At 44.2% G+C, this 27,584-nt stretch overlaps 1 protein-coding gene across 2 annotated transcripts in view; it reads left to right on the top strand.

Moving 5' to 3' along the window:
* The window catches only part of ADAMTS3 (ADAM metallopeptidase with thrombospondin type 1 motif 3), a 320,349-nt gene that overhangs the window by 254,134 nt on the left and 38,631 nt on the right, over positions 1-27,584 (top strand). The window contains exons 13-17 of one of the 2 annotated variants that reach the window (XM_033961370.1): positions 2,949-3,124; positions 4,835-4,968; positions 6,116-6,239; positions 11,684-11,740; positions 15,188-15,268. In XM_033961370.1, coding sequence (XP_033817261.1) covers positions 2,949-3,124; positions 4,835-4,968; positions 6,116-6,239; positions 11,684-11,740; positions 15,188-15,268 — 572 coding nt within the window. The remainder of the gene's footprint in view (positions 1-2,948; positions 3,125-4,834; positions 4,969-6,115; positions 6,240-11,683; positions 11,741-15,187; positions 15,269-27,584) is intronic. The other variant, XM_033961379.1, reaches the window with a different exon arrangement.

The raw sequence follows: 27,584 nt of genomic DNA, 5'->3' as shown, positions 1-27,584 counted from the left end.
GTTAAATCAAGAGACGTCACCTAAAGGCAAACATAAATTTCATGCGCTAAATGCAAATTCTATAACAGCAATTAAGAGTACAATTGTCATAGAATACTAGCGTAAGTTGGCGTTTACATTACATTTAGGAATTTATAGTCCGCTAAAGCCTTTCATTTCAAGGCTGATTACAAAGCTCAAGAAAACTGGACATTTCCAAAGATTAAACATTTACTCAAACATTATCTAAGAGAATACATATTTCTGAAAAAAAAACAACAAATGTCTTGATCCTGTTTTGAAAATCCCAATGGTCTACAAAGCTCATCAAGGGCTCCTTTTACGAAGCCGCGTTAGCGGCTTTAGCATATGCGACTTTTAATCACGCACTAACCCTCGCGCTGGCCAAAAAACTACCGCCTGCTCAAGAGGAGGCGGTAGTGGCTAGTGCAGCCGGCGGTTTAGCGCGGCTTTGTAAAAGGAGCCCCAAAAGTTTCAGAATTTTCACATCCAACCTAGCTGCCCGATTACCATTATAGGAGGTAATTCTATAAACTCATTTCCTTGCAATATAATCATGTACATACATAATACCAATGCATAAAACCACTAGGTATGAACTTTGCCACTGAGCATAGAAACATAGAAAATGACGGCAGAAAAGGGCCATGGCCCACCAAGTCTGCCCTCCCCAATGACCCACCCCCCTAAATTCTTCTTCGAAGAGATCCCACATGCTTATCCCATTTTCTTTTAAAATCAGGCACACTGCTGGCCTTGATTACCTGCAGCGGAAGATCATTCCAATGATCAACCACCCTTTCGGTGAAGAAATACTGCCTGGTGTCGCCATGAAGTTTCCCACCCCTGATTTTCAATGGATGTCCTCTTGTTGTCGTTGGTCCTTTAAGAAGAAAGATATCTTCTTCCACCTCCATAGACTTGGATGGAGTTTGGACAGAATGTGGGCAATATGTGCAAGTACACGGATTATAAAATATTATAATATATGCACAGACATTTGCCCCACCTCTGTGGCAGGTGTAAATATAGGTGTACTTTAGGCATCTTAGCCTAGCGTTATATAAAGAAAAGTAGGTGCATGCACCTTATAGGTGCCGTGCCTGTGTTATTAAATTAAGGGGGGAAGAGATTTGATATACCACCTTTCTGTGTTACAGTAAAAGCAGTTTGCATGTTCTATACAGCTAGTTTTTCTGTCCCTAGTGGGCTCACAATCAAAGTTCTTTTCTTTGGGTTTGTACATGGAGCTGTCTTAGGGGGGAAAATCTCTTAAGTAGAAGCTAATGTTAAACACCTCGTACAAACAGTGCTTAACTTGTAGGCGCTGTTGAGTGCAATTGCCAATCATCTGCTGTGCGTCATTTATAGAATCGCACCTAGCTACACCTAAGCATTCTTATGTGCCAGTAGGTGTTTTTTGTTGTTGTTTTTTTCCAATTCTGTATTCATTTTTTTAAAAACTTACAATAAGTGTAACAGTATTTATAGCATTTAAAATTCAAATACAACACTTAATATTCTGTTAAACATTATATCAGACTGTATCCCCCTCCCCCTAATCAATTACATTCTTAAAATTCCAGAAAACCTATCATAAACCCCATTCTTATATACCTTATTTAATGTTCAAATCAATAAAAATCCTTTTCCTCCCCTCCCCCCATCCTGGATATTTTTAAGGGAAAAAGAAAAAGAAATATTCAATCATTACAATATTTTGTTGATGGCTCCCAAATCTTCTAAAATTTTCTAAAATTCCCCTGCTGTGTGGCTATTATCTTCTCCATTTTATAAATATGACATAAAGTGTTCCACCAAAAACTTAAGTCTCTTCCAGTTTTTCCAATTACTCGTAACCTGTTGTATGGCAACCCCTGTCATAATAAAGTAGAAGACTGTTGTTCTTAGATGATATTTGGCTTTTAGCCCTCATTGACATGCCAAAAAGCACAGTATCATAGGATAATGCCACTGGATTTTCTAACATACAATTTATTTGACCCCATATTGATTTCCAAAAAGCAAGAATCAATGGACAATAGAATAACAAATGATCTAATGTTCCAGCTTCAAGATGACAGTGCCAGCATCTATTAGATTTAGAGCTATCTAACTTCTATAAATGAACCGGGGTCCAAAATGCTCTATGTAACAGAAAAAACCAAGTTTTTTCATAGATGCTGGTGCCAGTAGGTGTTGAAACTCCATTTATGCCAGGGTTTTCTTGGCCTAAATGAATGCTCCTAAGTTAGGGGCCTACCAGCGATGAAGTCAAATCACGGCCAAAAACCACTGAGACTCAACCCCTAACCACACCTACTTTCTGGTAGACACCTCAGAGTAGATGCCTACCAAGTTAGATGCCTACCAGCTAATTAATTTTTTTTATCATTTATTAATGGTGCTTTTCAATTAACAATGCTGATTAAGCCTAATTTAATAATTAAGGTAGGTGCCTGGATTGTTAGATATGCCGATCTAGACACCTAACTTCAGGCACCGTTTATAAAATCTTGGCCGCTCATCTACAAGGGGGGGGCGGGCATGCATGTGATGGAGCATGGGCATATAATGAGCCTGTCATCAAGGGATGTATGCAACATATGGAATACTATCCGTAATACGTGTTCCATGGCTCTGGTAGGCATGCCAAATTATACCCATCACTGATATGACATAAGTTGGTGCGTGTGACTTTCAGCATGTCAAAGTGGCTTTGTGCTAGTATTCTATAATGACTTAGATCTACTTGGAAACTATCATAGAATTAGCACTATGTGCAAGCCATTGTGGTGCCTACATCTTAGCGCCAACTTATAGAATTACCCCCTTAACTTTCTCCCATCACTGAAATCCCAGGCTATGCTTCTAATATTCCAGTTTTAGATATAACATATAGCCACAAAGGATGAAAAAAAATTCTTGTATTTCTTTTTCTATTGTAGGCCAATCAATGGAGGCCAGGACTGTCCAGGTCTTAGTTTTGAGTATCAGCTCTGCAACACTGAGGAGTGTCCAAAGCACTTCGAAGACTTTAGAGCTCAGCAGTGTCAACAACGCAATTCGCAGTTCGAGTACCAAAAGGCCAAACACCACTGGCTACCTTATGAACATCGCAATGGTAAGAAATTAGTTTGCTGGGAAAAAGAGAAAATAATGAACCTGCCTCATTGATGCATTGCATTTCTGATCAATTGTCCTAGACTAAAGTGTGTCTTTTTTCAACGTGTATCATTCTGAAGCTGAGTACTCTTGAAATGTAAAATTTTGTGATTGTCAATGAATACAGTTTTAGCAGATCAGAGGGAAACAGCAACACAAAAAACATGGAGCAGTAATAGTGTAGAGGACCACATATGATGCCCTAGTTAAGATCCCTCCCTCCCAACCCTTTGTGCACCGGAACACCACTGACCACCACACATACCTCCTAAGCCTCAAAACCGGTGGCAGTGCTATAAACTGGCTTCCCCGTCAGGGCCTTCCCTTTGCACAAAGGGATGGGAGGGAGGGATAGGTATAACATGGCAAGTGTCAAGGGTAGATACCGTGTTTCCCCAAAAATAAGATATTCCCTGAAAATAAGCCCTAGTGCGTTTTTTGGAGCACAAATTAATATAAGACCCTGTCTTATTTTTAGGGAAACACGGTAGTGCCTGCAAATTTCTCATGCATCCTGAAAACTTGACTGGCTAGATGTGTCCAAATGACTGGGTTGAGAACTCCTGCTGTACAGATATGATAAAAGGGGTGAGGAAAAGTTAAAGTGGCTAGGGCAATTCAGCTTGGAGAAGAGATGGTTCAGGGGTGATATGACAGAGATCTATAAAATACTGAGTGGAGTGTAACAAGTAAATGTGAAATGCTTGTTTACTCTCCCCAAAAATACTAGGACTAGGGGGTATGCAATAAAGCTACCAAGTAGTAGATTAAATACAAACCGGAGAAAATATTTCTTCACTCAACATGTAATTAAACTCTGGAATTTGGTGCCAGAGAATGTGGTGAGATTATTTAGCTTAGTGGGGTTTTTAAAAGGTTTGGATTTTCTAAAAGAAAAAGATGTACAGGTTTCCCTCCATATTCGCAGATTTGCCATTCACAAATTCAGTTATTCACAAGCCTCATGCCTCCTGGACCCCTCCACAGCTTACCTAAAGCCCTGATGGTCTAGCGATGAAGCTGGGCAGGAGCAATCTTCCTACACTCCTGCCCCATGAAAGCTGCAATCAAAAATGGTTGCTGCAAGTTCCTGCAGCACTCTCACGAGTTCCTGATGTCTCATGAGACTTCCAAGGAAACTTGTGGCAGCCATTTTGAAGGTGGTTTTCATGGGCAGGAGTGTAGGAAGATCATTTCTTCCCCTCTTCACTGCTAGACCACCAGGGCTTTAAGATAAGGTATGCAAGAGTGTGGGAGGGTGGCAGGACTTAAGGTTTGAGGAGCCCCTAAAGTTATTCACAAATACATAGTATTCACAAGGGGGCTTTGCCCCTAATCTGTGTGAATATGGAGGGAGGAGTATACTTGGGAAAATCCACTGCTTGTTTCTAGGATAAGTAGCATAAAATCTGTTTTACTCTTTTGAGATCTTACCAGGTACTTGTGACCTGGATTGTCCACTGTTGGAAACAGGATACTGGGCTTGATGGACCTTCAGTCTGTCCCAATATAGCAAGGATTATGTTCTTACTAAACTACTGAGATACACATATTAAAGGAAATTCACTAAACTTTATCTGCCAGTAGCACAGAATAGGAGAAAAGTTTTAGTGAAAGAGGCCCTGGGCATATAAAACCAGTCAATGCTTGTTTATTCCATGTTCTATAGCCACCAAAAGATGTCAACTTTACTGCAAGTCCAAAGAGACTGGAGATGTAGTGTTCATGAAACAGCTGGCCCACGACGGAACCCGCTGCTCCTACAAAGACCCATATAGCATCTGTGTTCGAGGAGAATGTGTGGTACGTGGTAGCTTCTAATCTTGCCTTGTCTTTGTAATATTATAATGTTAGCATTGACAGCTATGGAGTCCACTGCGCTGACAGCAAAGAAACAAGCATTTGGGTCTAAGGACTGGTGCCTACCTTCATTAGAGAAGTATGCGAAAATGTTCAGTCTTCAGGTGGTCCTTATTAAGGTACAGGTGACAGAAATCCAGTAGCAAAATGCTTATTGACCAGTGTAATCAAACCTTTCCCAAGATGTCCTGGACAGAACTTGGACGTTCTGAGCCAGACCTGTTTTCAATATGTCTAAGTGCCAAAAAGGTACCCAAACGACCAGATAACCACTGGAGGAATTTAGTAATGACCCTCCCCCCTACACACACACACTCCCAGTAGTCACTAACCCCCTCCTACTCCCCCAAATATGAATGAAACAGTATATACCTGTCTCTAGAACAGCAGCATCTGGTATGGGAAAGGATAGTAGAGCATCACACAGTTGTCTTAAGTAGCCTGGTGAGGAGTACCCAGGCCTATAATCTTTTCTAATCAGTACATGTATGGTGGAAAATGTGAACCCACTAAAATCCTATAGGTGCCACCTAAAGCCATAAGAGCTGTTGGGGTGGTAGACAGGTAGGCATAGTAGATTTTGGGGGAGTTTGGAAGGGCTCACCATAAATTATAAGGGGATTATGGTAAGATGGTACGTTCATAGCAGTGCTCTCTAAAGTGCCTTACTGCTTTATTAGCATGTCTGTGTGGCGAGTCCATTACGATGCTGGCCCCTCCCATGGCCAAATGGTCTTGATTTGGACATTTTCAACTTGGATGTTTCTGTGGTCAAAAATAAGGAATAAAGTTAGACATACTAAGGTTGGCAGTCCTGGCAGCCAAAATGTCCAAGTAGATGATTTATATAAAAAAAAACAAAACCCCAACAAATTTGGACATCCAGCAGTTTCGAAAATGGATGTTTCTCCATCTCTGACTTTGGATGTCTTGTGGGAAACATCCAAGTTGGATTTAGACGTCCTTTTCAAAAATGGCCCCCACGTGCACAAGTTCCTTCTACTGCATAATGCTGGTTAGATCTTGCTGTTGATTTGAGCTACTAATGTAATAGTTGAGCATGAACGGATGTCCTTCCTTGTTTTTCCAGAAAGTGGGATGTGACAAAGAGATTGGTTCCAACAAAATGGAAGACAAGTGTGGTGTTTGTGGAGGAGATAACTCTCACTGTCGAACTGTAAAAGGAACATTTACCAGGAGCCCTAAGAAGCCTGGTAAGGTCATTGTTTTATTTTTATCTTTTGTATTCAAATGCGTTGTTGCACTGCTACTGTAGCTGTAGTGCTCAAAATTAAACAAAGAATATGTACTAAAGGGTAGGGTTGCCAGATGTCCGGATACACCCATGCATGTCCTCTTTTTAGAGGGCATGTCTTGGCATCTGGATGGATTTTCAAAACCTAGCACTTTGTGTCTAGGTTTTGAAAAGCAGATCGCGTCGGCAAGGGGCATTTGCGCATGTGCAGATGCAAAGCAGTGACGTTAAGCGCACACATGTGTTCACGTGACATCATCATGCCTCATCCGTGCATTCGTGGATGCCCTCTCGACTGATGAGAACAGGCTGTGGGGGGAGGGGGGAGACAGGGTTAGGGGGCGAGGCCATGGCATGGGCGTAATAGGGCGGGGATGGGTAGAACTGAGCGGGCCTGAGGGCGGGTCTATGGATCCGGATTTTACGTAAGTAAAATCTGGTAACCCTACTGAACGTAAACAAACAAAAACAATATTGCAAAAAAAATATACAGAGTATAGGAATTTATTAAAATGACAAAAACAAAAATCTAAAACCAAATACATAAACTGCATAAAAAGTAAATACTTGTTTTATATCTGTTTATTATCGATTTTGTTTACCTTATCCATTTTGGTTTTCTGGTACTCTGTGTACCAACACTAGGGACTCCTGAGGAAGGTGTGTTTCTTCGAAACACGGACGGTGTCGGGTCCGATCCACAGGAATATTGGGACCAGTTCTTTTGGATACATACTTTTTATACAGTTTATGTATTTGGTTTTAGATTTTTGTTTTTGTCATTTTAATAAATTCCTGTACATTTTCTTGCAGTATTGTTTTTGTTTGCTTTGCGTTTTTTACTGCAAGTCTTGTTGGTTCTTTATTGTTTTGAACCCTACTGAACATGAAATTTTCAAAAGGTGCATTTTGAGGCAAAGTCTGCAGATACTCCAACTCATGGTCTATGCACTAATTTCACTCTGAAATTTATTCACAATTATAAAGAACCCCCTGAACATTTCCACTTTTTGTGTAGACATTATGCCCCGGATTCTGTGTAGGATGCCCGGGCCTACACTAACCCTGATTCTGTAACCAACGTCTATGTTACAGACGCCGGTTACAGAATTGGGTTAGAGTAGACACGGCCGCTACACTAATCGCGGCAACGGATCTCCCTGCCGCAATAGGTATAGCGGCCGCGGCTGCCTGTCCCCCCCTGACAGTCGCCGGCAGGAGGGTGCTCAACCCCTCCTGCCGGAGAATGCCCCCCCCCCTGATCGCAGGCAGGAGGGTGCCCTTTCCAGTCCATCCCCACTAAGCCTAATCAGACCTTAGGTTTATTGGGTCCGCAAATCCCCGCTAAGCCTAAGGCTCTAGGAGCCTGGGCCAATCAAGCTTTAGACTTAACAGGAATGGGCCGGGGGTGGGCCCGCCCGCCTCATTTCGGCAAGGGGGCCTGCTGGCTGGACGGTAGTAAGACCCATCTGGCTGGCCAACAATTAGAGGTTAGTGGGAGGGAGTCCGGAGGGGGGCAAACTCTGGCAGGAGGGGTTGGGCACCCTTCTACCAGCGATCGTACGGGTGGGCGGCCTTCCGGCAGGAGGGGTTGAGCATCCTCCTACTGGCAATCGGAGGTGACGGGGGGCATCCTCTAGCATATGGGGGGGGGGGGACAGGTGGCCGCGGCCACTATACCTATCGCGGCAGAGAGATCATTTGTCGTGATAAGTATAGCAGCCACATCTACTTACAATGTAGGCCAGTATTTTGCTGGCCTACATTGTAAGCGTCTCAGGCTCTACTATGGAGACACGTAGGGCCACCTAGGTTTGCCTAAGGCCATTAGGTGAGCTTAGGTGTTCTTGTGGGCCTCCCTTGGCTCCCGGAGGTGCCTTGAATATAAGCCTACCTGGGGAGCATTTTTTTTAAACGTGTGTCCTGATTGGCTGATTAGACAGCTGTAGGACGTCTACTGTTGCCTAAAATCAGGACACACTTTGCAGAATCCGTGCCTTTGGGCCTGATTCTGGAAACGATGCCTGCCGCAGTAGGTGCCTGTAAAACAGATGCCTACTGCATGTCAATCACTGTCCATAATCACGTCTAATTTTCAGACTGATGCCTTAAATGTAGACCAGCATTTTACAAGCCTACATTTAAGGCATCTGACTCATGCTTTAGGAAGTGCCTAAGCATGCCTACGCCGGCTTTAGGCATCTGTAGGCATGCCTAAACACCTTCATAGGCACAAGTCAGATAGCTACACTGTAGGTGTCCTTCGCTACACCAATTTTTTTTTTTTTAATGTGTATTTCCTGTTTCCAACAGAGGCCAATCCAAGTCACAAGTACCTGGGAGAAACCCAAATAGTAGCAACATTCCATGCTACTGATCCCAGGGCAAGCAGTAGCGTCCCCCATGTCTGTCTTAATAGCAGACTATGGACTTTTCCTCCTGAAACCTGTCCAAACCTTTTTTAAACCCAGACATAGAAGCATGATTTGTAGATAAAGGCCAACTGGCCCATCCAGTCTGCCCATCTGCAGCATCCACTATCTCCCAAGTACATGTCCCACGTTTTCTTGATTTCAGACAGTCTTTCTCTCCACCACCTCTACCGGGAGATTATTCCACACAACAAGTTCCAGAGCTTCATTATTAGATGAATGAAAAAAAATATTTCTTCCTAGTTATTTTAAAAGTGTTTCCATCCAATAAATAGCCCCTTTGTTGAGGAAATAGCTCTAGAATAAGACTAGAACATAAGAATAGCCCTACTGGGTCAGAACAATGGTCCATCAAGTCCAGTAGCCCGTTCTCACGTTGGCCAATCCAGGTCACTAGTACCTGGTCAAAACCCAAAGTGTAGCAATATTACATGCTACCAGCAGTGGCTTCCCCCGTGTCTTTCTCAATAACAGACTATGGACTTTTCCTCCAGGAATTTGTCCAAACCTTTTTTAAAACCAGCTACGCGAACCGCTCTTTCCACAACATCTGGCAATGTGTTCCAGAGCTTAACTATTCTCTGAGTGAAAAAAAATTTCCTCCTATTGGTTTTAAAAGTATTTCCCTTTAACTTCATCGAATGTCCCCTAGTCATTGTAAATTTAGAAGGTGTGAAAAATCAATCCACTTCTACCCATTCTACTCCACTCAGGTTTTTGTAGACTTTAATCATATCTCCCCTCAGCCGTCTCTTTTCCAAGCTGAAGAGCCCTAACCTTTTTAGTCTTTCCTCATACGAGAGGAATTGAATGAGCGTCGGAGTATTTACCTCGTTGGAATGTAGTAAGAAGCTCTACCACAGTTTAGTACAAGAAGCCCATAGTAAACTTAAACTTGAATTCTTATCTTACATTAGCATCCCCCTTGAACTTTGCAAATTAGTTCTGCCTTCCAGTACTCAGAGATGGGATCCCAGGAGTAACTGCTGATTTATCATTCTATTCTATAGTTATTTATGTGAGAGTGTTTAATTGCAACCTAAATTCACTTATTTTCTAATCTAATCTCAGCATTTATAGACCACCTTATTCCCAAACATATAAGTCCAGAGTGGTTTATAAAAATATATATATGAACCACCAAGATTAGCAATTATCAGAATTGATCAGGAATTTTCCAATTCCCTAAATTTAGTTTGTATTTACTAATAATACCACCACTACTTATTATTTCTATCACACTATTAGGCATCACACAGTGCTGTATGCAAAATACGTAAGAGAAATTCCATGCTAGATAAAGGCCCCCTTTTATCAAGCTATGTTAGGGGTTTTTTTTTATTGCCGGCCGCTCAGTAAAAGCTCCGACGCTCGTAGGAATTCCTATGAGCGTCAGAGTTTTTACCACAGTGGCTGGTGATAAAAAAAACCCTAACACAACTTAATAAAAAAGGGGCTAAGTTAATAATCTATACAAGATAGATAAACAGGACAAATAAGGATTTAGATAATTATTTATTATTGGAATGATCAAAACATGGGTACTGAACAGGTGAATAGGGGGGTTAAGAGTCAAAAATAGTCTTAAAAGGAGACTTCCTAATTTTTTAAGTGAGCTTTTAGCCTGGATTTGAATAGGGTCAGAGATGGAGCAGCAAGATAAAAGAATGGAGTATAGAGTTGGCAAAGGAGGAGCAGGGTATAAAGAATCACCTTCCAGATGAATGGAATTCCAGAGGAGGGGTGTAGGTAGAGATAAGAGAAGAGCGATACAGAGGAGCTGCAAAATGAATGCACCGGTAAGGAATTTGAACTGTACATGGAAATGGATAGGGAGCCAATGAAATGACTTGAAAAGAGGGATTATGTGAGTAGCAAGTTGATGTATTCCTTTGGGATATGCAGAATATTAAATAAATATAAAATGTAAAATATGACAATTTATGTCGTACATATTCATTTTAATATCCTGAAAACCTGATTGGCTATGGGGTCCCCAGGACAGGTTTGGGAAGTCTTGTAACAGTAACTCTGTGTTATCATTGCTGACTGGGATTGCCCATGTTATGCTACTGTTTATAATGCCTGAAGTCACTTTGGCTTATGCATATACATGAATCATAATTAAAGAAAAAAATGACATGGAACTTGTATCTATTTGTGGTCCTTAATGATGCACTTTATTTCTATACTGTCCTAGTCTTCAGCACAGAAATAGCTCAGAAAGTTGTGCTAATATTCTAAATTATATCTTTAGTCCCTGTGTGGTTAAAATATGTGAACTGAATGACTGGACGTACTAGAGCAGTGGTCTCAAACTCACGGCCGGGGGCCAGGTATTATTTTGAGGCCCTCAGTATGTTTATCATAATCACAAAAGTAAAATATAACAGTTTCTTGATCATATGTCTTTTTAGCTATAAATTACAATATTATTATTAAGACTTAGGGCTCCTTTTACTAAGGTGTGCTAGCGGTTTTAGCACACGCTTAGCGCACGCTACAATGCCGTGCGCGCTAGACGCTAACGCTTCCATAGAGCTTGCGTTAGTATTTTCCGTATAGCGCAGGGTTTGCGCGTGCTAATCTTCAGCACGCGCTAAAAAACGCAAGCGCACCTTAGGAAAAGGAACCCTTAGCCAAAAGGAAAGGTTTATAAACTATAAAGAGTTTTACCTCATGCAAAATTGTCATTTCTTTAATAAGACATTAACTATTTTTTCTGAGGCCCTCCAAGTACCTACAAATCCAAAATGTGGCCCTGCAAAGGGTTTGAGTTTGAGACCACTGTACTAGAGGGAGATAGTCTGAGAAGAGAAGAGAATTAATGATAGCTTGAACCTAATGGTGGCAGCAAACTTTGTCCTAAAAATCTGAGCTTGTGTTTCATAGGTAAACCGTCTTTTGCTATGCAGTAATGTTTAATTTGGTGCTGTGGTCATCAAACAGATTGATCCACTTCTTCCAACAGGAAAGCATGTAAGCAAGCGATGCCAAAAAGAATTCAAGTTGCTGGAAAATGAAATCTGCAAGTATCTGGCTTAAAATCATCTACGCAATTCTCCAAACCTTAGTCCTGGTTTCATTGACTATTAACATTTCCTATCTACTTTTAAAAATTGGCTTGCTTCGTCTTCAACAAATACATTAAATACAGTATAATATTATAATGATAACATGCATGATACTGTAATCATAGTCAATGAAACTGCAAGACTTCCCTCTCCCCCCCAAAAAAAAAAAATCTAATTGAACACATTTTATTCAAGGGAAGAACAGGGAAGCATTCACCTTGCCAAAAGGAGCTCGAAACCTTTCTATTTCTGAAACAAGGAAGTCTAAAAATTTCCTGGGTAAGTCACCATGCTTTGCAGACAGCTGGGCATCCACCAAGATCGTAATATGCAAGCAAATTGGCAACAACTGATACTCCTACTAGCTGCCTGCAACTCTGCAACAAAGCAAGCAAACGCTTCATATTTCAAGTGCTGGTCTGTACACTAAGGGACCTCCAATTACTGGTGTATCAAGCTGGCAAAAAGCTGATACCTAGATAACAAAGATTTAGTGTTCCATTCTCCTAACCCTTGGTAAAGAACATGTGGAGAGGCATTTTCAATAGTGTATCCTGCAAGATGTCTAAAAGTCAGGGTGGGGAGACATCAATTTTCAAAACTGCAAGACATCCAATTTTTTGGGGGAAAATTACTTATTTGGACGTTTTGTCCCCTAAGGACGTCTTAATTTTTTGGGGGGCCATTTTTGAATAAAAAAACATCTATGTTCAAAACATCAAAATCAAGCTCATTTGGACATGGGAGGGGCCAGCATCTTAATGGACTGGCCACGCAGACATACCAACAGAGCAGTGAGGCACCTTAGGGGGCTTTACTGTGGACTTCACATAACTTCATATTTCACCAGAACCCCCCCCCCCCCTTTTAGTGTATGGTGAGCCCTCTAAAACTCCCCCAAAATCTACCCCTACCTGTCTACCATCCCAATAGCCCTTATGGCTGCATGTGTCTCATACATGGCAATACAATAAGGCTTTGGGTGAGTTCACAACCATAAATGTAGTGAGTAGAATAGCTTCTGGGCCTGGGTCCTCTTCTTTGTGGTTCATCAGCCCACCCACCAAGCTACTTAAGACACCTATGTGCTGCTCTACTAGACTTTCCCATACCAGGTCTTGCTGTTCTAGAGACAGGTATGTACTGTTTCATTTACATCTTTGGGGAGGCAGGACAGGATCATACCTTTATGTCCAGTGGTCATCTGGTCAGTTTGGGTACTTTTTTGGCCCTTATTCACTTTAAAACAGATCTAACTCTGAACGTCTGAACATCTTGAAAATGTTTGATTATCCCTACAAGATGCCCAACCGCTAAGTCCGTCCAAATCCTACCCAAAACACACATCTTACATGCTCCCTTAACATTTAGACGTTCTGGAGAGCAAATGTTCTACAATAAGTCTACAAAAAGTAGTTTCGACACTTGGCCGTTTTAGCACTTAATAACATCCAAGTGCTAGTTTATGCCATTTTTTGAATGTTTTTCTTTTTTGAAAATGAGCCCCATAGCTAGCAACCTAGGTTTTGTGAATATGGCATCTAACAGAGTAATGAGAAATTAGCTGATAATCCTATTTTTAGCATAATCTTGATGAGATGTGGCAATGTTTTATATTTGAAAATTAAAGCTCAATTCTGGACCATTATTTGAACTGTCTGTGGCTTCATGATTGCCATGGAAATTTGAAAGGCGCATGGAGACCTAAATGTCTTTACAAAATAGGTTAAAAATGGGCTCCTTCATCTCACTTTAGGCATCACAAAGGGCTAGATTCACTAAGCAAACCGATCGTGTACCGATCAGTTTGCGACCCCTTAACGAGCAAATTTCCCTCTGGCCTGATTCACTTACCTCTCCTACGATCCACTTCAAATCCGTGCATGCAAATGAGGAGAAACGCATGCAAATTGGACAGCGATGCGATTCACTACACAAAATTTCACATCTGACAGGGCTGGCCGATCAACGGAAGAAGCGACTGCTGGGGAGCAGTCGAAAACGTCCTTCTGACTCTCCTATTCTATTGAAGCCCTGCTCTCTGCCCTGTCAGCCCCGATTTCCTACAGCCCTGAATGCCTCCTGTAGCCCTGATCTGCCTGTTTCGATCTGCCTACCCTGGCTCTCGTCCTGCACCCCTGGGCTTGCCTGTCCCAAATGCCTGCCTGACATGTCCTCTCTACTCCCCCTGGCTCTGCCGCCTTCCCTCCAGTGTGATCCCGTGGGTTTAAAGCGAGGCTGCACGCCACAGTGCAGCCCCGCATTAAATCCGCGGGCTCGCACTGAAGGGAAGGAGGGAAGAGGCTGCCGCATGGAAGCAGGAGAGTCGGGCCCAAACATGACTGCCTGCCTCCCTGCCCCAAACACGTCTGCCCCGACTGCCTGTGCAAGCCCGTGGGTTTAACCCGAAGCGGGTTAAACCCACGGGCTGCTAAAGTTTTTTAAAAAAAGTTGCGGCTGGGACAGGTCTGCGCATGCGCACCAATCGCGCATGCGCAAGCAGTGCAGGCAGATGGGGAAATTCCTCCGATCGCCCCCATCTGCATATTTTTGTTTTCTGAATTCGTTGGACCTGCCTGGATCGGAATCCTGGCCAAAGTATCCTAAAAGCCAGTTTCACCTAAAAGCCAATTTCTTGTTAACGATAATGCCAATTATCAAATTACTTTACCCCTTTTCTTTTAGAAATTTGGAAATAATGAGCATTTTTCCACCTTCATTAAGGCGCCTAATTATTATGGTACTCTACAGTTTTTCATTGAAGTTGCATAAATTGCAAACCTTCACAGTAACCCTTGGGGGAGTTCCCAACATTTTGGGAAGGTGTGGCTAATTGCATTTTAAATATCTTTTACACTGCAGTTAACACGTGGTAATGACCTCTGTATTAAACTGCAAGGTGCAGTTCCTTCTCATTATTATGCTCCCAAATAGGGTTTTTTTCCCCCATGTTGTTTCATTTGGTAATTAATATGTGCTAACAGTTAATGAGCTGCATTAACTGTTAATGTACTGTTGAACTAACTGTTCATGCTCAATACTTCCTACATTAAACAGCTAATGCCTCTTAGCAAAGAAAAGCTTCAGAGAGGAACACATCTTGATCCTGTTGCTTTAGGTTAAGGAAGATGGATACTTTGAAAGTCAACAACACTCTACAGTACCACACAAAGGAAACGTGTAAATTTTTGCTTGGATTGTTTAATTAATCAGGTTTGTGAGAAGTTTAACTTTTTTTTTTCTCTATAGAAGCCACAAATCTTATTTTGCTTCTGATATTGCTTGGGGACGATGGATGCTCCTTCTGCAAATAGGGTATTTGCAATATAGGGTTCTACTAACAACAGCTATTTTTTTGTTTTCCTTTTCTGCTTTCTTCAATGATAACTGCACATGCAAAGGCTACCTTAAGATGTTTGATATACCCCCTGGGGCCAGACATGTGTTTATCCAAGAAGGCGAGGTTTCTCCTCATATTCTTGGTAAGTTTACTGACCCGAGGTTTGGCCTCATGCTTGATCGTTAACATAAACCATTTTGTACAAATCAGTGAGCCTATATATATTAATATATATATATATATGCATATATATATATATATATATACACATGTATATGTATATACATAATCCTAGAGAGCATTGCAATAGTATCCTATACAATATTTATATTATTGCCTTTACTCAAATGCTTTTAGGATCTTCAGAAATAGCTGCAGTGATTTTCAACAATAATTTTTTGAAGAGCTGCTAGATTGTAATCAGTCCTTAAGCAAACAAAATTTATTTAATTTCTTCTTCTAAATAAATTTCTTCTTCTAAATAATTTCTTCTTCTAAATAAATTTCTTCTTCTAAATAATTTCTTCTTCTAAATAAATTTCTTCTTCTCGGTGGCTACAGAGGAGAGGAGCCAAATCGGAGGAGGACAGGCAGTGCAGAGGAGAGAGGTAAGGTCGGAGAGGGGAGGAGACCAGACCGGAGAGCAGAGGGGAGGAAGCCGGATCGGGGTAGTGGCGAGAGGTAGCTCTGCCCACCCCCACCGCGTCAGAGGTCGCATCGGAGCCTGGGCTCCCCTTTGAGAGAAGGGAGCCAGAGCACGAGGCGATCTCAGCGGCTACAGAGGAGAGGAGCCAAATCGGAGGAGGACAGGCAGTGCAGAGGAGAGAGGCAAGGTCAGAGAGGGGAGGATACCAGACCGGAGAGCAGGGCCTTAGGCACATGGGCTGGGTTTGACCCATGTGCCGAAGGCCCCATTTACAGGAGGGGTCTAAGGCAACTGGGCCAATTCCAGTTGGTCTAGGTTCCTAAGGCCCCTCCTATGGGTGGGATCTTAGGCACCTGGCTAATCAGGCCCTAGGCCCGCCATTTGGAGGATGGAGGGTCTGCCGGTCAGCCAGCCTTGGGACCCATCCATCCAGTCAACTTAACATAAGTTGAGGGGGGGTCGCGAGGTTAGGGGGTCCATTTTGGGTGGACAATTAGGGGTTCGGAGGGGCGAGGCGGGAAGGTGCGCCATGGGAAGGAGGGCCTGGGATCCCTCCTGCTCGTGTTTGAGGGGGGTGAGGGGGTCTGCTTTACGGCAGGAGGGGTTGGCTCCCTCCTGCCGGTATTGTCTTGGGGGGAGTCACGGGGGGGTGCACCTCGGCTGGAGAGGTTGGGCTCCCTCCTGCTGGTATTTTCGGGAGTCGGTGGGGTTGGGGTTCGGGGACTTACACCTTGGTAGGAGGGGTTGGGCTCCTTCCTGCCAGTATTTTCAGGGGGGATCACGATCGCGGCAGGAGAGATTAGGCATCTCTCCTGCCGCGATTGTTGTGGTGGGGGTTGGGCAGGTTGCCGGGGCTGCTGAACTGATCTTGGCAGCGGCGATCAGCTCAGCGGCCCCTATTAGGAACTTATACCTGTTTTGACTTGGTCTAAGTCAAAGTGTATAAGTTCCGAGTGGGCAACCTTGTAAAGTTTTGATTATACTTACTGTACAGCTAAGTCTAGGTCGGCCCACCTCACGCCCTTTCCCTTCTAAAAATGCCTTTTTTCGCTCTAGGCATTTAGAGGCAGGTTAAAGGCCTAAGCTGGTTTTAGAAACATCTAAAACCAGCTTTGATTATCGGTACTTGGACGATCTGGCATTTTGATCATCAAAGTACCGATTTAGGCCACTTTTTGAACGTTGTTGTTTTTTTTTATTATTATTATTATGAGCCCCTTATTGTTGAAGATCACTGCAGCTATTTCTGAAGATCCTAAAAGCATTTGAGTAAAGGCAATAATATAAATATTGCGTAAGATACTATTGCAATGCTCTCTAGGATTGTTTAAATTACTATTGCAATTTAAGACATATAAGCCAGAGAAGTCTGCTAGGTATATACATATACAGTATATAACAAGGTTATAACAATATACTATAGGATTGTAAAATGTTGAAGTCTGCAGCTGGTCTCTGCTCATTTTTCATAAACCAGACTATATTTTACAACCTCTTGATTTACTGTTGCATTATAACTGCTTTTAAAATAATTATCAAGTGATCATTCTAAGCATAAGTGTTATTTACTAATCTGAAGCTAATGCATGCTATTTGGGAACTGGGCTAAGTTAATCTAAACACAGAAGAAACTTGGCTTCTTTCTGAATTTTCTTTGCACTGTGTACTGCCTGCTAGCATAGATCCCATTCATAAATCCTGTCTTTTACAACTGCTAGCTTTCTAATGGCAACATCGTGTGGAATATAGTAGTTCATAGAAACATTCATTAGTTTACATATAAATAAATGTACGGTGTAAGGGAAATTTAAAAACAGGGCACCCCCATTTACTTGAACACTTACCACGTGAACACTTAAATGTAGAGTGCAAAAGTGTACTCTCACACAAAATTAAAAACAGGGCAACAGTGCTACTCTACAATGCTGATTATACGTGGTATGGTATACAGATGCAAGGGAAAGAGTATACACGGGCTGAGCTTCCACTTTTGCACTTAACATACAGAATATCTTATCCTGCCACATGATCACTACAGTTATGTCAGGTCTATGGCCAGTGTACTTACAGACTTGCTGATATCAGGCTTTGCTAATATTCTATAATAGAATCTAGAAGGTCGATACCATTATAGTGTAGGCTTTAACCGCACAGCATCAGAGCGCCTAAATTGAGGCCCCCACTTAAAGAAGTATCTCCTTTTTGTATTTGAAAAATATTAAACTAATTTTAAAAATATGGGGAGTGTAGCATTCAGTCTGCAGTGGTTAGTTTTGTTTTTGGTTGTTTTTTTTTTTAATTCTTTATTGATTTTTAATCAAAAACAGTGTCATACAAATGAAAGAACAAAAGATATTCCACATATTCCACTATTATCTATACAGGTAACATAAATATCATTCAATAATTTCAATTTCCGGCATATAATAATATCATAATATATCCTAATATACAATACAAATAAAGAATAAAGTTACCCAAATATCACTATCAATATTTATTCCCCTCCCTGCAACCCCCCACCCCCCTGGATGTGTAAAGATAAATAAACCAAAAAAAAGAAGAGATATGATGAAAATACATTATTATGTTTTTACAAATTTAGTCAATGGGCTCCAAATTTTATTAAATACCTCACTAAAACCCCTACATTCTGCGTTAATTTGTTCGTATCTGTATGTAGTACACACGTTCACCCACCAAAATGTATAACTAATTCTATCATGGTTTTTCCAATTACTTGTAATCAATTGAATGGCTATACCTGTTAGGATCATAAATAGACGACTCTTATATTTATCTAGAGTGGGTTTCACATGTAAAATTGTTCCACAAATTATAGCCTCATATGACATTGGAACATTTGAATCTAGTACTAAATTTATTTGTATAAACTCCGCCCTTCCTTTTTAACACTGACAGCTGCAGGCTAAATTAGCCCTTTTCTTGTGCATTTAGGCATTATTTTATAATGGTGCATGCAAGTGCTATAGTGCATAAGTGTAAGGGGATGTGCCTTTTGGTGGAGCATGGATGAAACGTGAACATTTAGCTTCTAGAATATTGTGAGTTCTGTGGGTTATTTGGTGCCATGTATGCGTGCCACTGAGCTGATGTACATGGTTGTGCATATATTTCGGTGCACCTATGTGAGTTATGCTAGGGTTTCATAACAGAATCTGGACACCCAAATGCTGCTATAGAACAGGTACTTGTCACGGCAAGGTGGGAAAAAGGAAAGACCAGTATCCGGATAGACGGTTCATAGACAAAAGCACGCACCAACAAAGGCGCGCCGACAACCCAGCGCAGACAACTGAGTGCAAGGCGGAAGCGCGCCGAAGAAAAACTCCGACGGGGGGTGTTGGTGGGGAACCCCCCCCCACACTTTACTTAACAGAGATCGCACCGGCGTTGTGGGGGGATTGGGGGGTTTAACCCCCCTCATTTATTGGAAACAACTTTTTCCCTCTTTTTTAGGGAAAAAGTGAAGTTTTCAGTATAATGTGGGGGGTTAAACCCCCCAAACCCCCCACAACGACAAAGGCACGCTTTTGACCTGTCAACGGATAGGGTTCATAGACAAAGCGCGCCCCGACAACCCAGCGCAGACAACTGAGCGCAAGGCGGAAGCGCGCCGAAGGAAAACAGTATTTTAAGGGGCTCCGACGGGGGTGTTGGTGGGGAACCCCCCCCCAGTTTACTTAATAGAGAGTGCGCCGGCATTGTGGGGGGTTTGGGGGGTTGTAACCCCCCACATTATACTGAAAACTTCACTTTTTCCCTAAAAAAGAGGGAAAAAGTTAAGTTTCCAGTAAATGAGGGGGGTTACAACCCCCCCAAACCCCCCACAACGCTGGTGCGATCTCTGTTAAGTAAAGTGTGGGGGGTTTCTCCCCCCCCTGTCGGAGCCCTTTAAAATACTGTTTTTCTTCGGCATGCTTCCGCCTTGCGCTCAGTTGTCTGCGCTGGGTTGTCGTCGCGCGCTTTTGTCTATGAACCCTATCCGGTGACAGGTCAAAAGTGCGCAACGACAAAGGCGCGCCAACAACCCAGCGCAGACAACTGAGCGCAAGGCGGAAGCGCAAGTTTATTATCATAGTATTATCCAAATCAAACTTCCAATGCAGAAAAGCCAATGTGGTATAGAAAATCAAGGAACCAACACGGTCTGTGTTTTGCCTTCCTCAGGAGTCCTTGAGAAGAAATAACATAAGCTTAATGGGTAATATTAAAGGAGGAGGATGAGTGACTGTGAGATAATGTAAATCAGTGCCACAGTGACAAATAGAAAAAAAAATAAGTTAATATAAAAGATTTAAAATATAAGATATATAATGGTGATAAAGGATAGAAAGTGATCCAAAATCGAAGGGACTAATATAGTGAAAACCATAGAATGGATCCAACAGAATTAATTTTTCAAAGCCAACAGATGTATAATAATCATAGCCAAAAAAAAAAAAAGAATCAAAACATACCCAATCAATCCACAGTGGGTAAATAAGCATTGGAGATAAAATATACTAAGAGCAAACAAAGTAAAGTTCATTAATATGCAAATATATGTCATAAGCATAATCTCTATCAGTACTGTGTGGTACTAAGCATTTTTAGACTGTCATAATCCCTTATTTTTGGATCATTGGATGTTGATGCAGCAACCCTTTGGGCTCCTTTTACTAAGCTGCGATAACGGTTTTAGCATGCGTTTATTGCGCGCTAAATTGCTGCGTGCACTAGACGCTAATGCCAGCATTTGGCTAGTGTTAGCTCTAGCCGTGTAGTGTGGGTTTAGCGCGCGCTAAAATTCTGCATGCGCTAAAAACGCTATCGCAGCTTAATAAAAGGAGCCCTTTATCTCATTTTTGAGGAGTAACTGCTTTTATCCCAGGACAAGCAGGCAGCATATTCTTAACACATGGGTGACGTCACCGACGGAGCCCTCGGTACGGACCTTTTTAACTAGAAGTTTCTAGTTGGCCGCACCGCGCGTGCGCGAGTGCCTTCCCGCCCGACGGAGGAGTGCGTGGTCCCCAGTTTCTTCGTTTCCGCGGAGCGAAGAAGACGCGTGTGTTTTTTCAACGGCCGTTGAAACCACTTTTTTGCCTTCCCGCTCGCGCTTTTTTCCTTATTTTTTCTCTCTTTACCTTCGGGTTTATTTTTCTTTGATTTGCAAAAAAAAAAAAAAAAAAAAACTTTGCTTTTTCCCTTTTTTCTTTCGTTTTTGCCCCGGCGGGGCCTGTTGCCAGTATACAGGCCTCGGGCTTCGATTTTGCGGAGGCTATCTTCCCCTTCATGCCCCCGCAGGTCGGTTTTAAGAAGTGCCAGCGGTGTGCACGCCCGATCTCCATAACTGACCCACACAATTGGTGTTTGCAGTGTCTGGGTCCGGAGCATCGGGCGGACTCCTGCACCCGCTGTGCCACTCTTCAAAAGAGAACTCTTAAAAACCGAAGAATTCAACAAACTCTTCTCTTCGGCACCGAGTCGGCGATGGACTCCTCACCTTCAACGGCGGTACCTCAAAAATCGGCACCGTCGACCTCGACACCGACCGACCCCACATCGGCGTCGCTGGCGCCAGGTAAGCCGGCTAAGAAGCCTTCCTCTTCCCTCGAGCGCCCTCCAGCTACGGTGGTGACACCGTCCCTACCGGCATCGCACCGGTCCCGCAAACGCTCCGCCCCGATCTCGGTGAGTGCCTCGTCATCGGCCTCCTCATCGCCGGGGCGTGGAGCGGCATCTAAGGAACCGAAGAAAAAGAAAGCGGTTCCGATGCCACCCCTAGATGACCGTATCTCGGCCATCTTAAAGGCTCAACACCAAGAGCAGTTGAAGAAACAACTTGAACAACTGTTGCCCACTATCCTGGCACCGCTCCTTCCGGTACCAGACCGGCCCGAGCCCCGTACCGAGCCCCCGGTGTCCACCCCTTCGGTACCGGTGAACACATCCATGCCGATCCTTTCGGCCCAACAACTTCATGGCGATCCGGTGGTTCATTCTCAGGCCACATTGGATCCTCCTCGGCACCAGGCGGTACGGCATTCTTCTCGGGACCGAGATAGACGCCGGTCGTCCTCCCCTGTTACCGTTTCGGTGTGCTCTGGAAAGTCTTTGTCCAAAACTCGCCATACCGCGCCCTCCACCCCGGTGTCTCGACATGCGCCAGAAGTCAGGGACCCTGACTTATGGGAGGAAACTCCTCTCGGTACCGAGGAGGATCCCTCCTCATCTGATGAGGAACCATCGGCACCCGATGCCACTTCTAAACCAGAGCAGTCCTCATTTTCTAAATTTCTGAGAGAAATGTCTGCTGCCCTGTCCCTTCCTCTGGAATCTGACTCAAAAAAGTCTCAAGCCTTTCTAGAGGCTTTAGACTTTGAGCAACCTCCTAAGGAGTTCCTCAAGCTTCCCGTGCATGACATCCTACGGGAAACGTTCTACAAAAACTTGGAAAATCCCCTCACGGTACCGGGAGCCCCCCGTAAACTGGACAACCTTTACCGTGTCATTCCCATTCCTGGATTCGACAAATCTCAATTGCCCCATGAGTCCCTTCTGGTGGAATCCACCTTAAAAAAGACTCAGGGCTCCAGTGTCTATGCCTCTACCCCTCCTGGCAGAGAAGGTAAGACTATGGACAAGTTTGGCAAGAGGCTTTACCAGAATGCCATGCTTGCCAACAGGGCAAACAACTATTCCTTCCATTTTTCTTTCTATCTGAAACACTTGGTCCAACAACTGTCTGCCCTCCAGAAGTACCTTCCTGAGCGCAAGGTCCCGCTATTCCAACAACACATCTCTGGTCTTCTCCAGATGCGAAAATATATGGTCCGCTCAATATACGACTCCTTCGAGCTCACCTCTCGGGCCTCTGCCATGGCCGTAGCCATGCGTCGCTTAGCCTGGCTCAGAGTCTCCGACCTGGACATCAACCACCAGGATCGTTTGGCCAACGCCCCCTGTCTCGGGGATGAACTCTTTGGAGAGTCCCTGGATTCCACCACCCAGAAACTCTCGGCCCATGAGACCAGGTGGGACACCCTGATCAAGCCGAAAAAGAAGGCTCCGCCTGCTCGACCCTATCGGCCTCAATCATCTTACCAGCGGAGGTTCTCAGCCAGGCCACTCAATCCGCCTCCCCAACAATCTCGGCGACCCCGTCAACAGCAGCACCATGCCCAGGCTCGATCTCAGGCCACTCAACCCTCCAAGCCTCTTCAGCCTGCTAAACAATCTCAGCCCTTTTGACTCTTCTCTCCAGGGCATAGCCAGTCATCCACCCTCGCTGCCTCTTCCACAGCCTATCGGGGGTCGTCTCACCATTTTCTCAAGCCGTTGGGAAGTCATCACGTCAGACCAGTGGGTCCTCAACATCATTCGCCACGGCTACTCTCTCAACTTCCAGACTCTTCCACCGGACAACCTTCCCGTAGAGTCTGCTTCACAGTCCTCTCAAACCCCAGAAGGAGGGGGCAAGCATCACCGCTTGTAATTCTGCAAGCGGTGATGCTTGCCCCCTCCTTCTGAGGGAGGTTCAATCCCTCCTCCTTCTCAATGCCATCGAAGAAGTACCTCCAGATCAAAGGGGTCAGGGATTCTACTCCCGCTACTTCCTAGTACCCAAAAAGACGGGAGACCTCCGTCCCATTCTCGATCTCAGGGACCTCAACAAGTGTCTGGTCAAGGAAAAGTTCAGAATGCTCTCCCTTGCCACACTTTACCCTCTACTTTCTCAACACGACTGGCTATGTTCCCTGGACCTCAAAGAGGCCTACACTCACATCTCCATCCATCAGAACTCTCGCCGCTACCTGCGGTTCCAGGTGCTACACCACCACTATCAGTACAAAGTGCTACCGTTTGGCCTCGCTTCCTCCCCCAGAGTCTTCACCAAATGCCTGATAGTGGTGGCGGCCTTCCTCAGGTCTCACAACCTCCAGGTGTTCCCCTACTTGGACGATTGGTTGGTGAAAGCACCCTCATCTCAACTCGTGCTACAAGCTACTCATCACACCATCTCTCTCCTCCACCTCCTGGGGTTCGAGATCAACTACCCCAAGTCGCATCTGCTTCCCACCCAGCGACTTCAATTCATTGGAGCAGTTCTGGACACCACGCTGATGAGGGCCTTTCTCCCCTCCGATCGCCAGCAGACCCTGCTCCACCTCTGCCGTCAGGTACTCAGGCATCCCTCCATTCCTGCCCGACAGATGATGGTCCTCCTGGGTCACATGGCCTCGACGGTGCATGTCCTTCCTCTGGCACGTCTCCACCTTCGTACACCTCAGTGGACTCTCGCCAACCAATGGTCACAGACTACAGATCTTCTTTCTCATCCCATCTCTGTGACATCATCTCTTCAGCAATCTCTCCAATGGTGGTTGAACTCCTCAAATCTTTCCAGGGGTCTTCTTTTTCATCTGCCCCCCCACTCTATGATCATCACCACCGATGCGTCCCCCTACGCATGGGGAGCTCACCTAGGAGATCTACGCACCCAGGGACTTTGGACCCCACAGGAGCGTCGTCATCACATAAATTTCCTGGAACTCAGAGCCATGTTCTACGCCCTCAAGGCTTTCCAACATCTTCTCTGCCCTCAAGTCCTCCTCCTGTGCACAGACAATCAAGTCGCCATGTACTACATAAACAAGCAAGGCGGCACCGGATCTCGCCCCCTTTGTTTGGAGGCTCTGCGCATCTGGACCTGGGCCACGGACCGCAATCTCTTTCTCAGGGCGGTCTATATCCAGGGCGAACAGAACTCTCTGGCCGACAATCTCAGCCGCATCCTTCAACCTCACGAGTGGACGTTGGACCCTCCGACTCTGCTCTCCATCTTTGCTCGATGGGGCACTCCGCAGGTGGACCTCTTTGCAGCACCTCACAACCATCAGCTGCCCCAATTCTGTTCCAGACTCTTCTCTCCTCACCGTCTGGCTCCGGATGCATTCCTGCTCGACTGGAGGGATCGGTTCCTCTATGCCTTCCCTCCACTTCCTCTGATGTTGCGGACCTTGTCCAAACTCCGCAAGGACAACGCCACCATGATTCTCATCGCCCCTCGGTGGCCTCGTCAACACTGGTTCTCCCTCCTGCTTCAACTCAGCTCCAGGGAGCCCATTCCTCTTCCTGTGTTTCCTACTCTGCTTACACAGCAGCATCAGTCTCTACTGCATCCCAATCTGTCTTCCCTCCACCTGACAGCTTGGTTTCTCTCGGGCTGACCTCTCCGGAGAATCTATCTCAACCGGTCCGCCTCATTTTGGACGCCTCCAGGAAACCGGCCACTCTCCAATGTTACCATCAGAAGTGGACCAGATTCTCCTCGTGGTGTCTCCGGCATCATCAGGAACCCACCTCCTTAGCGGTGGAAACTGTCTTGGAATATTTGCTCTCACTGTCCAATGCTGGCCTCAAAACCACCTCAATCAGAGTCCACCTCAGTGCCATCACTGAGTTTCATGAGCCTATTCTCGGAAAACCCCTCACGGCTCATCCTCTGGTTTCCAGATTTATGAGAGGGCTCTTCAATATCAAGCCGCCTCTCAAGCCTCCTCCTGTCGTCTGGGACCTGAATGTGGTTCTCTCAGCACTCATGAAACCTCCGTTTGAGCCTCTTGCCACAACTTCGCTCAGGCTTCTTACCTGGAAGGTGCTTTTCCTAATTGCCATCACCTCTGCCAGGAGGGTTAGCGAACTGCATGCACTGGTTGCCGACCCACCTTTCACTGTTTTTCACCATGACAAGGTTGTTCTGCGTACCCACCCTAAATTCCTTCCCAAGGTGGTCTCAGCTTTTCACCTTAACCAGTCCATTGTGCTACCCGTCTTCTTCCCTAAGCCTCACTCGCATCCTGGGGAACAGGCGTTGCACACACTGGATTGTAAGCGTGCCCTTGCTTACTATCTTGATCGTACCAGAGCTCACCGAACATCCCCTCAGCTATTTGTATCTTTCGATCCCAACCGTTTGGGTCGTCCTGTCTCCAAACGGACACTTTCAAATTGGCTTGCTGCCTGTATTGCCTTCTGTTATGCTCGGGCCGGTCTCTCACTGGAAGGAACTGTCACGGCCCACAGAGTCCGAGCTATGGCTGCTTCTGTAGCTTTCCTCCGTTCCACGCCCATCGAGGAAATCTGCAAGGCGGCCACTTGGTCCTCAGTTCACACGTTCACTACTCACTACTGTCTGGATGCGTTCTCCAGACGGGATGGACACTTCGGCCAATCTGTGTTACAAAATTTATTTTCCTTATGGCCAACCATCCCACCTCCCTCTTTGTTAGCTTGGAGGTCACCCATGTGTTAAGAATATGCTGCCTGCTTGTCCTGGGATAAAGCACAGTTACTTACCGTAACAGGTGTTATCCAGGGACAGCAGGCAGATATTCTTACGTCCCACCCACCTCCCCGGGTTGGCTTCTTAGCTGGCTTATCCTAACTGGGGACCACGCACTCCTCCGTCGGGCGGGAAGGCACTCGCGCACGCGCGGTGCGGCCAACTAGAAACTTCTAGTTAAAAAGGTCCGTACCGAGGGCTCCGTCGGTGACGTCACCCATGTGTTAAGAATATCTGCCTGCTGTCCCTGGATAACACCTGTTACGGTAAGTAACTGTGCTAAATCGTCATGTGATCCATACTTTAGTGCTTTTCCTATTTATGTACTTTTTTAACTTAAATTATTTTTATTTATATTTTTAATAACAACACATCTTTTTTATTATATTATTTATTTATTCATTTATATATATATATATATATACTGTGTGTATATATATATATATATATATATATATAAACCATTATATATATAGAAAAAAAGACTTGCCACATTACAGATATCTAGAAGAAAACACAAAACCTTAGATCCAATGATCCTCAACTTAAAATATACACAGTCTCTAAAATAGCCCACATTGAAGGGGAGACAATTCACATAATCATGAGAAATGATTATTCAAGGAAACCGAAATTTAAAAGATAAGTGTTGTTTCTGGTAACATTTGTCTTTCAACAAGACAAAGAGACACTTCTTAGGCTCTTTTTTAGGCTTAAAGAGGTGACTTTTTGGACAGTAAGATCTGCATGTTCCAGATGTTTCAAAATCTACTCAGACCAGGAGAAATAGATTCCTAGAATTGAAAAAGTTTGTAGTTTCTCTCAGGGCCAAATTTCAGCTTAGATATCCTTGTAAAAGTTTGATCCTTTTGGATCAACATTCTTATTTTTTTTTTTAGCCCTCTCAGTTACAATTTTTTCTTGAGGCAAAGGAAGTAATACTGTCCAGCACCTCTAGTGTGAAACAGGGTCCCAGTAAGTAAATTGGAAGATGTAACACTACTAATTTTATGTTTCTTATATATGACTCTGTCGGCTGAGGAGTCTTGCCAACATATTTCACCCCGTGGGTTGTATCAAGGCCATCCCCGTTTTACTACCATATGCTGTCATCCAGCCATATACCTAAAACTATATGACTGGATGACGGTGTATGGTAGTAAAACGGGAATGGCCTTGATACAGACCATGGGGCGAAACATGTCAGCAAGACTCCTCAGCCGACAGAGCCATATATAAGAACAGCAATTTAAAAGATAAGTGTTGTTATTAAAAAATATACATAAAAAATAATTTACTGTATTTTTCCACTCCATAAGATGCACCTGACCATAAGACGCACCCTAGATTTAGAAGAGGAAAACAAGAAAAAAACCCATTCTGAACCAAAATTCTCCCTGCCAGGCTCTGCACCATGTCCCCCTCCCTGCCAGGCTATGTACCCTGTCCCCATTCTGGTGG

Source organism: Geotrypetes seraphini, chromosome 1 (assembly GCF_902459505.1).
Source record: "Geotrypetes seraphini chromosome 1, aGeoSer1.1, whole genome shotgun sequence".
NCBI classification, from domain to species: domain Eukaryota; kingdom Metazoa; phylum Chordata; class Amphibia; order Gymnophiona; family Dermophiidae; genus Geotrypetes; species Geotrypetes seraphini.
This window is presented reverse-complemented; position numbering and strand designations above follow the sequence as displayed.